General features: G+C 41.5%; 1 protein-coding gene across 1 annotated transcript in view; it reads left to right on the top strand.

The window, feature by feature from the left end:
• Positions 1-12,837, top strand: part of KIF24 (kinesin family member 24) — a 74,837-nt gene that overhangs the window by 33,658 nt on the left and 28,342 nt on the right. The window contains exons 5-6 of the mRNA XM_017892066.1: positions 3,730-3,945; positions 7,393-7,480. Of these exons, the coding sequence (XP_017747555.1) occupies positions 3,730-3,945; positions 7,393-7,480 (304 nt within the window). The remainder of the gene's footprint in view (positions 1-3,729; positions 3,946-7,392; positions 7,481-12,837) is intronic.

Below are 12,837 nucleotides of genomic sequence, written 5' to 3'. Positions count from 1 at the left end.
CGGTTTTTTGTTTTTTTTTTGAGATGGACTCTCGCTCTTTGTCCCAAGCTGGAGGTCAGTGGCCGGCTCTCAGCTTCGCGCAATCTTCGCCTCCCGGGTTCACGCCATTCTCCTGCCTCAGCCTCCCGAGTAGCTGGGACTACAGGTGCCCGCCACCTCGCCCGGCTAGTTTTTTGTACTTTTAGTAGAGACGGGGTTTCACCGTGTTAGCCAGGATGGTCTCGATCTCCTGACCTTGTGATCCGCCCGCCTCGGCCTCCCAAAGTGCTGGGATTACAGGCTTCAGCCACCGCACCCGGCTTTTTTTTTTTTTTTTTTTTTTTTTTTTTTTTTTTTTTTGACATAGAGTATCACGCTTAGGCTGGAGTGCAGTGGTGCGATCTCAGCTCACTGCAACTTCCTCCCCCCGTGCTCAAGCAGTTCTCGTGCCTCAGCCACCCTAGAAGCTGAGATTGTAGGCATGTGCCACCACACCTGGCTAATTTTTGTATTTTTAATAGAGATGGGGTCTTGCCGTGTTGACCAGGCTGATCTCGAACTCCTTTCCTCAAGTGATCCACCTGCCTCAACCTCCCAAAGTGCTGGGATTGCAGGTGTGATCCACCGTGCCCGGCCCTTTTCATGTGCTTACTGACCATTTGGATATCTTCATTTGCCCATTTTTTTGTGTGTTTTGTTGTTTTGTAAAAGCTATTTAATGTTTTAAATTTTATTAGCAGGCTAAAAATGTGAAATATCTCTTAGGTTTAATTTCTTAGTAAGGGCACCAAATCTAGGGAATGCTTTTTGAGGAGTAAGTTTCTAAAATAAGTTAGAATTTGAATGTTAAGACTTAGTAATAACAAGAGTTGCAATTTAAGTATATCCATTCTTTAAAGTATAATAAGGTTTTTCACTCCTGTATTGTTGCTTTTGAAAAGCTCATCCCTAAACTGTTCAGAAAGTAAGTAGATGTTATTCTTTCCTCTTACTCTGCTGGATCTTCTTTAATGTGTTCAAATTTTTCTCCTGTAATTCATTTCCTAACTCCGCCTCTGCCAGTGTATTTATAGTACCCACACTGCTGGGAGCCAGGGTTCAAAAGGCAAAGAGTAGCTGGTCTCTGCTCCAAGCAACTTTCATCTAATTAACTCTCATGTCTTGATTCTCACATTTCCATGGTTTCCTTGCTTTTGTCATTTTACTCTTTCTTTGTTTTCTACCTCGCTTCAAATCCTTTTTTGTGTACTCATCTCTCTGCCCACCTGCAGCCTCCCCCTATCCCTGTCCATGCTGTAAATCAAAGAAAATAACCCAGGCAAGTCTCAATCTTTGTAGATTTATTTGCCAAAGTTAAGAACGTGTGCCCAGGAGACAGGTCTATACCTTTCTCCAAAGATGATTTTGAGGGCTTCATTTTTTAAAGGGTAAGATCTGAGAGCAAATAAAAGGGGAAGAAATAATAAAAGGAAAAGGGAAAGGAAAAAAAATTACAGGGGAAAGGGTGGATATTGGAGGAAGAGAAATATGTTTTAAATGTTTCAGTAGATAAAAAGACAAAACAGTTACAACCTTTCGAGTCTTTGATCAGTCTTTCACTGAATACTCAATTTTCATATTGGGGATTGGAGAAAATAGTCCTTCATGCTTTCACCTGTCTCAGTGAACTGCATTTTACATAAGATAATATAGACAACAAAAGGGCAGAGGAAGCAATCAAATATGCATTTATTTCAGGTGAGCAGAGGTATGACTTTGAGCTCTGTCCTATGTCCTCCACCTGTGAAAATAAGCGGTCAGTTGACATTGCCAGGGTGAAATTCAACACAGCTGTTGTAGGGTAAAGGTCATGGGCCCTCAAAGAATTTCCTAGTGGGCAAAATGTGAGGGAGATAGGTAGCTTTTTATCTTTGTATCGATCTTATTTAGGAACCAAATGGGAGGCAGGTTTGCAGGACCCAGTTCCCAGCTTGACTTTTCTGTTTGGCTTAGTGAGTTCAGGGTCCTAAGATTTATTTTCCTATCACAATGCATAGACTTTTTTCTTGCTGCAAGCAGCTATTTTTATCAGTAATCCATGAGATTCATGTTTAAGAGTCTGCAACAGCTCTAAGATTATGTTCATTCTCTACTTAGCACTACGTAGGTGAATCCCACAATACTCAGATAATCTTGGTCTCCAACTCCTCGTAAAACATACTGTGATTGACAGGCTGGTCTCCCAACTCCATTCTCCACCTCTTATTCTGCAATTCTTCACACTCATAAAGGGTGTGTACGCACACATGTACCCACATACAAGAGCAGTGATTCTCACTTAGGATCATAGGACATCAAGACTGGAAGGGATCTTAGAAACCAATCTACTAATACTTAGAAACTAATCTACTGATAAAAGTGAAAACTGAGGCTGGGCGCGGTGGCTCAAGCCTGTAATCCCAGCACTTTGGGAGGCTGAGGCGGGCGGATCACGAGGTCAGCAGATCGAGACCATCCTGGCTAACACGGTGAAACCCCGTCTCTACTAAAAAATACAAAAAAACTAGCCGGGCGAGGTGGCGGTGCCTGTAGTCCCAGCTACTCAGGAGGCTGAGGCAGGAGAATGGCATAAACCCGGGAGGCGGAGCTTGCAGTGAGCCGAAATCCGGCCACTGCACTCCAGCCTGGGCTACAGAGCGAGACTCCGTCTCAAAAAAAAAAAAAAAGTGAAAACTGAGGCACAGAGGAAAGTGAGGGGACTTGCCTAAGTTCATATGGTTAGTTAATGGTATGGCAGAAACCAGAGCCCAGGCTTTTTTTTTTCCCCTCAAGATTTGGTGTACCTGCTGCCATCTTTACTACTGTGGCCTCTGCTCACGCTATTCCTATTCCACAGTGGAAGCTCTCTGCTTTTCAGCTTCTGCCTTCAAGGCCCAGTCCAATTGTTACTCTTGTGAGTCCTTCCTCAAATACTTTGCTTACGTCGATTTTGCCTTTATCTAAACTTACTTAATTATGAGTAGTCACTACCATCCTGCTTATCACATAATCTCCTATTATTTCTCATATTTAATTCTCTATTCTTTCACTAAATTTAACTTTCCAGATTAAGAATAGATTATCTCTAGGATCCTCTAAAGCACCTAGCATGGGGTAGGAACTCAGTAAATGCTTATTGGCTAAGTGGTTTCTTTAAAGCTCTTGTTTCTTTATCTTCTAGAGTTGTTTCTCTTACTGGTTCTGTAAGAAAATTACTATAAGAAAGCTCAGGCTGGGCATGGTGGCTCACATTTGTAATCCCAGCACTTTGAGTGGCTGAGGTGGGCGGATCATTTGAGGTGAGGAGTTCGAGACCAGCTTGGCCAACATGGTAAAACCCCATATCTAGTAAAAATACAAAAATTAGCCCAGTGTGGTGGCATGCACCTGTAGTTCCAGCTACTCAGGAGGCTGAGGCAGGAGAATCACTTGAATCCGGGAGACAGAGGTTGCAGTGAGCCGAGATCACACCACTGCACTCCAGCCTGGGTGACAGTGAGACTCCATTTCAAAAAAAAAAAAAGGAAGATTTGTGTACTGGTTTGAGAATGTTTTTTTCCTCTTCCTGTGTTTTTATAATGTAAAGTCCTCTTCTCCTTAAAGGTTTATGTGTTTATAGCTGAATTTTCTCTAGGATTCTATGTTTGCATTTGACCTTTGTAATTAAAAATCTATGGGTAAACTAATACTTGTCTTAATATGCGTAGGTAATGCAAATTATCCTTTCCCCAGAGGCAATGCCACTTGCTTTGCTTATGGACAGACAGGTGCTGGAAAGACCTACACCATGATAGGAACTCATGAGAACCCAGGATTGTATGCTCTAGCTGCCAGAGATATCTTCAGGCAACTACAAGTGTCCCAGCCAAGAAAGCACCTCTTTGTGTGGATCAGCTTCTATGAAATTTACTGCGGACAGCTTTATGACCTCCTAAATAGAAGAAAAAGGTACTGAATATGAGTGGGAAGAGATAAATCTGTTAATCACTGTTTTAAGCCAGAGTCCTAGAGAATCACTGAATCATGGGCTTTAATGAGATGCTTTGGTACATTAGTGCCCTTTTGTGAAATGAGCCTCCTGCATCAGATACATATTTTCTAGCTGTCAATTCAGCTATAGGAAAATATAAATTAGCTTTTCATTAATATGTTTAAAGCGTTCAATATTCTAATGTCTGTCAAAAGACTTTCCTTTTTATTTTGGTCTATGAAGAAGGCCATAATTTCAGGAAGTCAGGAAATCAACATGTACTTAAACCCCTTCCTGTTCTTTTGACCTATTATTATACTGGAAAAACTATAAATAATGTTTTCCACTTTCTCTTGTTTTTCCTCTAAATAATCTTAGGGTAAACACAATGATAGTTTTCTGAAATCAGTAAGAAAAGAAAATCTTCTCATTAGAGTTTTAACCCTTATTAGGCTTAAACTATTGCCCTCAAACATAATATAGTAATTTAGAAATGTATTTAGTAACTCTACTTTTTAAACACCTCTTATATTTTTCTGGCTTGAAGTTTTGTTTAGGTTGAAACAGATGACTTAAACTGAGTAGGAGGCAAAACAAGTAGTGGAGGAAATGGGAGAATAGGTAGGTTAGAGGGAGTGGGGGAGGTGGAAAGATTAAAGGTTGTCATAACAGAATTAACCAGATTTGAGACATTGGAGGAGTGAATTGAGGCTGAGCCTGCTGGAAGGCTAGGGAAACCTAATCAGCTTGAGAACTAGCCCCGCAACAAAGGTATCTAAGCCTCTATGGAGCTGTCCAAAAGGATGCACAAGTTTTGTGTGCTCCAAGCAATCAGTGGAATGGGGAGTAGGAGAGCAGTTCCAGTTCAATACAGAGACCATGATAGGGCAGGCCCCCATTGCAGAGGGTCACTAGGGTACTGAGTAGCATAACTGGAGAAGCTGGCAAGTGGGCTTAGGCAGCGTCTCTCCTATAGACTATTCCAGTGAAAAGGCGACCTTCAGATATGCCACTTGAGATTGTATAGGTGTTCAGAGTTCAGTCCTGACAAAACAACTGCGAAATAAAAGAGGGTGCTACTCTGGGGATGCTTGAGGAAGAGTTGCCTTTCTTTTTTACTTTCTTGGTGTTGACGTCTCGAATTAGCTCAATCATAGCTTCTCCATCAAGCTCCAGTGCCCTCATTAGGAGCCCTTTCCAGTCAGAATGCCCACTTCCCTTAAAGAACAGTTGCCATAGAATAAAAGCCACTGTGCTGTGTGTGTGTGCGTGTGTGTGTGTGTGTGTCGTTTGTTTGGGTGAAGGGAGGTTAGGATATCCAGCTCTTTCTGAATGCATTTCTTTAATGAATTGCCCAGATTATTTTATTGCCCTGTATATTTGCATTCTTCAGTTGTAGCAGGGGGTAGGCATATATTAACTCCTAGGTTTGATGCTTCTCTGAGGCTCGCTAGGGAAGACCCATGCTTACTCTACAAGTGTCATGGCCTGTGGGGTTCATATATATATATCCATTTAATTGGCTAATATAATCTATTTCCTACCTTTCTGGGGCTTCTGAAATGTTCTGGTCCATTGATGACACCCTTTCCTGTTTATGCTGTTATGCTTTATCCTGTTGATTTTTTTTTTTTTTTTTCTTTTCCTGAGGCAAGGTATTGCTCTGTCGCCCAGGCTGGAGTACAGTGGCGCCACCACAGCTCACTGCAGCCTCATCCTCCTGGGCTGAAGTGATCCTCCCATCTCAGCCTCCCAGATAACTGGGACTACAGGTACATGCTACCATGCCCTGCAAATTTTTATTTTTTGTAGACACAGGGTCTCCCTATGTTACTTACCCAGGCTGTTCCCAAACTCCTGGGCTCAAACAATCCTCCTCTCTAGGCCTCCCAAAGTGTTAGGATTATAGGTTTCAGCCACTGTACCTGGCCAATTTTTTAATAAGATTTATTTTCTGTAATAGTGGGGCTTTGACAAGGGTAGACAAAAGTACGTGTGTTCAGTCTGCCTCTTAAACTGGAAAACAAAGCTTGAGGATCTTAAAATTAATTCCTAGAAGTAGAGGATAAATTGTTTTTATATCCTTGCATAAAAACTGAAGTACGTTTTAGGCTGTCCCTGAGGAATCTTTCTGGAATGGGCTCAGAGATTAAGGCCTGGGAAATATGTTCAGAAATGACATCTGGGCTCTAAAAGTTAGATCTTCCTTTTTTTTTTTTTAAACAGAGATGGGCTCTTGCTACATTACGCAGGCTGTAACGTAGTGACTATTCACAGGCGCAATCATAGGGTACTACAGCCTCAAACTCCTGAGCTCAGGCAATCCTCCTGCCTCAGCCTCCTGAATAGCTGGGACTACAGACATGCACCACTGCACCCAATAGCTAGATTCTTTTACTCCAGAAGGCTGACTGTTTTAATAGATTTGTTTTCAGAGAGATCATGGGCATTGGTGAGGCTGTTTCCCTCCAGTCCTTCTGTAGAGATCTGGAAAATTGGGATGAAGCATAGACTGAGAAAAAAATTATTTTTGAGAAAAACATTCTTGTATTTTAAATTATGAAGTGGAATTCCATTCTTAACCCTAATCAGTATCTTGTTAAGGGGGAAAATAATCTTAGAGTCTTTGATAGATTCAACACATGCCTCTCAATGGATCTGGTTTAATGATGATGGTAGACCATAACCATTTATTACCTTAAACACAGACCTAAGGCATTCAGATGCAGCCCAGCTCTTCCTTGCTCCTTTATAAGGTGTATCAGGACTCTTTACATTGCAAATAAAAGAAAACCCCATGTATACTAGCTTAAGCATTTAGGGAAGTCATTGGCTCAAATAACTGGAAAGCTTAGAGGACAGTCAAGCTTCAGCATTGGTTTACTCCAGCAGCTCAGGGATGCAATAAGGACCCAGTTTATTTTCATCTCTTCATTCTGTCTTCTGTGTTATTAGTTTCATACTGAAACCAACTCTCTTTGTAGATACAAAATGGCTTTCACTGCTCCCAGGGCCACAGGGCCATATGCTTTCACATCCAGGGACAGGGAGAGCATCACTTTACCAGGCATCTAACAACTAGAGACCAGGACTTTATTTTGATTGGACCAGCAGAGATCCCATATCCACCTCTGAACAAATCACAGTGTAGCCAGGCGTATATCTTCCACGGATTAGCGTAGTTTAGATTATGTGCTCATTCTTTTAATTGTAGCCAGAGATGTTGATTTATTTTACAACAATCAACAACCACCCCTGAATCGGGCTGAGGTCAGGAAGGTGGGGTTGGGAGGAGGATAAGCATCCATCCCACTCAAACAGAAAACTGCTACTTAATAGCAGAATAGTGGAATGGTTTCTGGGGGGGCAAGAACAAAGTCTGTTTTAGTAGCACCATCATACCAACCACATTCTTGCATCTGCAGGCTCTTCGCAAGAGAAGATAGCAAGCACATGGTGCAGATAGTGGGACTGCAAGAGCTTCAGGTGGACACTGTGGAGCTCCTCTTAGAGGTAATTAATTCTTCCTTCTTTATTACCCCACCACAACAGTGTAAGTACAGGGGACAAATTCATTTTGCTACTAAGCAAGTACAGTGGACTTACATTTAGGCGAAAGGCAATGACAAGCACATCACTTCACATCTGTAAAATGTGAATCCTTTTCTGAAAGGATAGTTTGTTTCTCTATAGGGTTGATGTCACAATGCCACAGTTAGTGGGAGGTAGGGCATGTGGGAGAACCTAATTCACTGGAAGGATACTACTGGGCCAGTTTTTTTCTTTCTTTCTCTTTTTTTTTTTTTTTTTTGAGATGGAGTCATACTCTGTCACCTAACCTGGAGTGCAATGGCACAATCTCGGCTCACTGCAACCTCTGCCTCGTGGGTTCAAGCAATTCTCCTGCCTCAACCTCCCAAGAAGCTGAGATTACAGGCACCCACCGCCACACCTGGCTAATTTTTGTATTTTTAGTAGAGACAGGGTTTCAACATGTTGGCCAGGCTGGTCTTGAACTCCTGACCTCAGGTGATCCACCTGCCTTGACCTCCCAAAGTGCTGGGATTACAGCCGTGAGCCACCACACCCAGCCTTATTGGGCCAGTTTCAAATGCTGCTCATGTGTTTCTCTATGGCAGTGGGCTCTGGGAAAAGCTGCTGGAGACAAGTATTTGTACTTTAAATTATTTTTACTTTTTTTTTTTTTTTTTAGCAACAGGGTCTTGCTCTGTTGCCCAGGCTGGAGTGTAGAGGTGTGATCATAGCTCACTGCAGCCTCCCACTTCAGCCTCCCAAGTAGCTGGGACTGCAGGCACATGCCACCAGACCTGGCTAATTTTTTGTAGAGATGGTGTCTTGCTATGTCACCCAGGGTGGTCTCGAACTCCTGATCTCAAGCAGTCCTCTCACCTTGGCCTCTTAAAGTGCTAGGATTACAGGCGTGAGCCACTGCACCTGGCCCTTATTTTGAATAAGATTTTTAATAAGTAATGCTATCACATGAGTTCAAAATTCAGAAGTGAAAATACCCACTTCCATTTCCTTTTCCAGAGCAACAAATTTTATTAGTTTTTTGTGTGTCCTTCCAAAGGAATTTTCAATCTGCTTCTTTTATTAAGTTACTCTTTTATTGTAATAAAAGTCATACTTACCATTAAATTTAAACATTACAGAAATATGTAATACTTATTAAATTTAAACATTACAGAAATATGTAAGAAGATAGTAAAGGCACCTCTAACTTACTATACATACCCCACTTCCCCTGTTCCCCACTGAGCTATCCACTGTCCACAGTAAAATATTTAATTTTTTTTCCTGTTCTGGGCATTTATTAATGTAAGTACAAATAGATTTCTGGCAAACCTTCCTTTAATGCAGTGTTCCTCAACCCTGGCTTTACATTAGATTGTTTGGAGCCTTTTTTTCCTTACTTAAAAAATGATTTAACCTCTTTTATTGTGAAAAATAGCACTATACAGAAAAATGCATAAAACCTAAGTATGTCCAGTATAAAGAAACAAGCACCCTTATAATCAGCCACTCAGATCAAGAAATAGAACATTGTAGCACCCTACAAACCCCCGTGTGACTTTCCAATAACACCCCCCATTATCCTGACTTTTGTGCTAATCACTTTCTTGTTATTTGTTATAGTTTTACCACCTATGTATTTATCCTCAAGCCATCTAACTTAGTTTTCATCTGTTTTTGAACTTTGCATGAGTAGAACTGCATTGTGTATTTTTTGGTGTTTTGTTTCTTTTGCTAAATGTTATGCTTTTCAGTTCCATTTAAGTTTTTGCATTTGGTTCTAGTTTTCTTCATTTTTATTCGCTATAGAGTGTTTTATCATAGGAATATACCACAATTTATTTATCCATTCTCTTGTTAATAAACAACTGGGGTTGTTTCTATTTTAGAGTTATTTGGAACATTGCAGCTGTGAGTGTGCTTATACCTGTGAGTGTGCTTATACATGTATTTCTGTACAGAGCACATGGGTTCTCTAGGATATATACCTAGTTGTGAAATGATTAGGTCAGATGATATGCTTTTTTTTTTTTTTTTCTGGAGACAGGGTCTTGCTCTGTCCAGCCCAGGCTGGAGTCTAGTGGCGTGAACACATGGCTCACTGCAGCCTTGACCTTCTGGGCTCAAGCAATCCTCCTACCTCAGCTTTCCAAGTAGCTGGGACCACAAGCATATGCCACCACACTTGGCTAATTTTTTTATTCTTTGTAGAGACAGGGTCCTGTCATGTTGCCCAGGCTGGTCTCAAGCTCCTGGGCTCAAGCAATCCTCTCACCTCAGCCTCCCAAAGTGTTGGGATGACAGGCACAGTGTCTCATATTTTCAGCTACACTAAATGCTGCCAACTGTTTCTCAGAGTGGTGTGTATTCCTACAAGCAGTATACAAGCAATCCCATTGCTCTTCATCTTGCAAACACTTTTAATTGATAGATATTTTGAATTTTTGCCAGTCTGTACGTGTTTAATTATATTTTATTGTGGTTTTAATTTGCATTTCACTGATTAAGAATAAAATTGAATATTTTCTCATATTTTTAACTTGTAATTTGGAGTTCCTCTTTTGGGAATGCCAGTTTGGGTCTTTTCCTCATCTTGAGTTATCTGTCTTTTCCTTCCAATTTGTATATTCTGGATATGAGTCTTGTTGGTTATTTGTATGATAAGCATGTTGTCTCATTCTGTGACTTGTTTTCCCAGTTTCATCATAATGTCTTTTAATGCTTGCTTGTGTCCTCCTCAGGTCAATTAAATCAGAATCCTTCAGGAGTGGGGCCCGGGTGTGGGTATTATTATTATTTTAAATTAAAATGTAGTTCATATACCATAACATTCACCTTTTAAAAAGTGTATGATCCACTGGGTTTCTTAATATAATTTTCTTATTGAAATATAATTCAGATACCATAATATTCATTCTTTTTTTATTTTTTATTTTTGAGACAGGGTCTCACTCCTCTTACTCAGGCTGAAGTGTAGTGGCACGATTTCGGCTCACTGCAGCCTCAACCTCCCTGAGCTCAGGTGATCCTTCCCACCTCAGTCTCCTGAGTAGCTGGGACTACAAGTGTGTGCCACCACACCGGCTAATTTTTTTGGTATTTTTAGTAGAAATGGGGTTTCATCATGTTGCACAGGCTGGTCTCAATCTCCTGGACACAAGTAATCCTCTCACCTCGACCTCCCAAAGTGCTAGGATTACAAGCATGAGCCACCGCGTCCAGCCATAGTATTCTTTTTTTTTTTTTTTAGACCAGTGGATCAGAATAGAAAATGTAGTATCTTTTCTCAGCAGTTTAACATGTTCTATTCAAGGACAACCTATTAAATGAATTTTTGGAACAGGGAGATGGAGTAGGAGCTTGCTGTGTCCACTCCATGCATTGACTTGGTATTGCAAGACCTCCAGGAATGGTGCATCCTCCCTGAGGGATTTTTTTTTAAGTATACAATTCAGTGATTTTTTAAAAGTATATTCGTGAAGTTATGCAACCATTGCCACTATCTAATTCCAGAAAACTTTTATCATCCCCAAAATGAAACTCCATTAGCAGTTACTCCCTATTTCTCCTGCCCCCAGTGCCTGGCAACCAGTAATTTCTATCTCTGTGGATTTGCCAATTCTGTCCATATCATATAAACAGAATTATACAATATGCAACCTTTTGTCTCTGGCTCCTTTCACTTAGTTTATTTTCAGAGTTCATTCATGTTACAGCATGTATCAGGACTTCATTCCTTTTAGTGGCTGAATAATATTACATTGTTTGGATACCTCATTTTATTTATCCATTTGTCAGCTGATAGACATTTGGGTTATTTCCACTTTTTGGTCATTATGAATAATGTTTCTGTGAACATTCATGTACAAAGGTTTTTGTGTGGACACATGTGTTCCATTTTCTTGGGTGTATACCTAGGAGTGAAATTGCTGGGCCATGCTTTTTTTAGGAAATGCCACACTGTTTTCCAAAGTGACTTTGCCATTTTACACTCCCACCAGCAGTATAAGGATGGGTATTACTTTAAAAACTCCCCAAGTGATTCTAACATGCAGCCATTGCAGTCATTCTTCTAGTACATCCAACAAGCCTGGCTAGAGTAAAAGGGAAAGGACTAGAAGGATAGACCGGGCACTTGACAAGACTTAGCTTAGTATAGCTTCATGGTACACTCCTCCAGGGAGAAGTGTCTTGAGTCTTCAAGCTTAAGGGACCAGGGAAAGCAGTCAGGTTTGGCATTGTAGAAGTGCCTCCAACGAATGCCAAAGTTCAAGCCTCTCTAGCTGATTCTGCTCTTGTTCTTTCCTGCCTTCCTTTTCACTGTGTTCTAATAATAATTGCAAATGTTTAGTGAGCACTATCCACCAAATGACTTGTTAGAGGTTTTTGCAAATATTACCCCATTTAATCATCACAAAATCAAGGTAAATATTGTAAACTTCTCTAAGAGATGAAAATACTGAGGTTAAAATCAAGTGATAACCCAGAATCACATAGCTAACAACTGGCAGAGCAAGATTTCAGCTTGGATTGATCTCACTCTGAAGCCCTTTTCACTATATTATACTACCTATAATGTATAATTAGAAATAAGTTTTTCTTAAGAAATTAAGAGGCCGGGCGCGGTGGCTCAAGCCTGTAATCCTGGCACTTTGGGAGGCCGAGACGGGCAGATCACGAGGTCAGGAGATCGAGACCATCCTGGCTAACACGGTGAAACCCCGTCTCTACTAAAAAATACAAAAAAAGCTAGCCGGGTGAGGTGGCAGGCGCCTGTAATCCCAGCTACTCGGGAGGCTGAGGCAGGAGAATGGGGTAAACCCGGGAGGCGGAGCTTGCAGTGAGCTGAGATTCGGCCACTGCACTCAGCCTGGGCAACAGAGCGAGACTCCGTCTCAAAAAAAAAAAAAAAAAAAGAAATTAAGAGAGGCCAGGTGCGGTGGCTCACGCCTGTAATTCCAGCACTTTGGGAGGCTGAGGCTGGAAGATCATTTGAGGTCAGGAGTTTGAAACAAGCCTGGCCAACATGGTGAAACCCCACCTCTACTAAAAATACAAAAATGAGCCGGGTGTGGTGGTGGGCGCCTGTAATCCCAGCTACTCGGGAGGCTGAGGCAGGAGAATTACTTGACCCCGGAAGGCAGAGGTTGCAGTGACCAGAGATCACGCCACTGCACTCCAGCCCTGGCAACAGAGTGAGACTCCGTCTCAAGGAAAAAAAAGAAGGCCGGGTGCGGTGGCTCAAGCCTGTAATCCCAGCACTTTGGGAGGCCAAGACGGGCAGATCATGAGGTCAGGAGATCGAGACCATCCTGGCTAACCTGGTGAAACCCCCA

The sequence above is a fragment of the Rhinopithecus bieti genome, unplaced genomic scaffold, assembly GCF_001698545.2.
Source record: "Rhinopithecus bieti isolate Rb0 unplaced genomic scaffold, ASM169854v2 scaffold_22042, whole genome shotgun sequence".
Classification (NCBI taxonomy): domain Eukaryota; kingdom Metazoa; phylum Chordata; class Mammalia; order Primates; family Cercopithecidae; genus Rhinopithecus; species Rhinopithecus bieti.
Note: the sequence above shows the minus strand (reverse complement) of the source record. Positions and strands in the feature narration are given on the sequence as shown.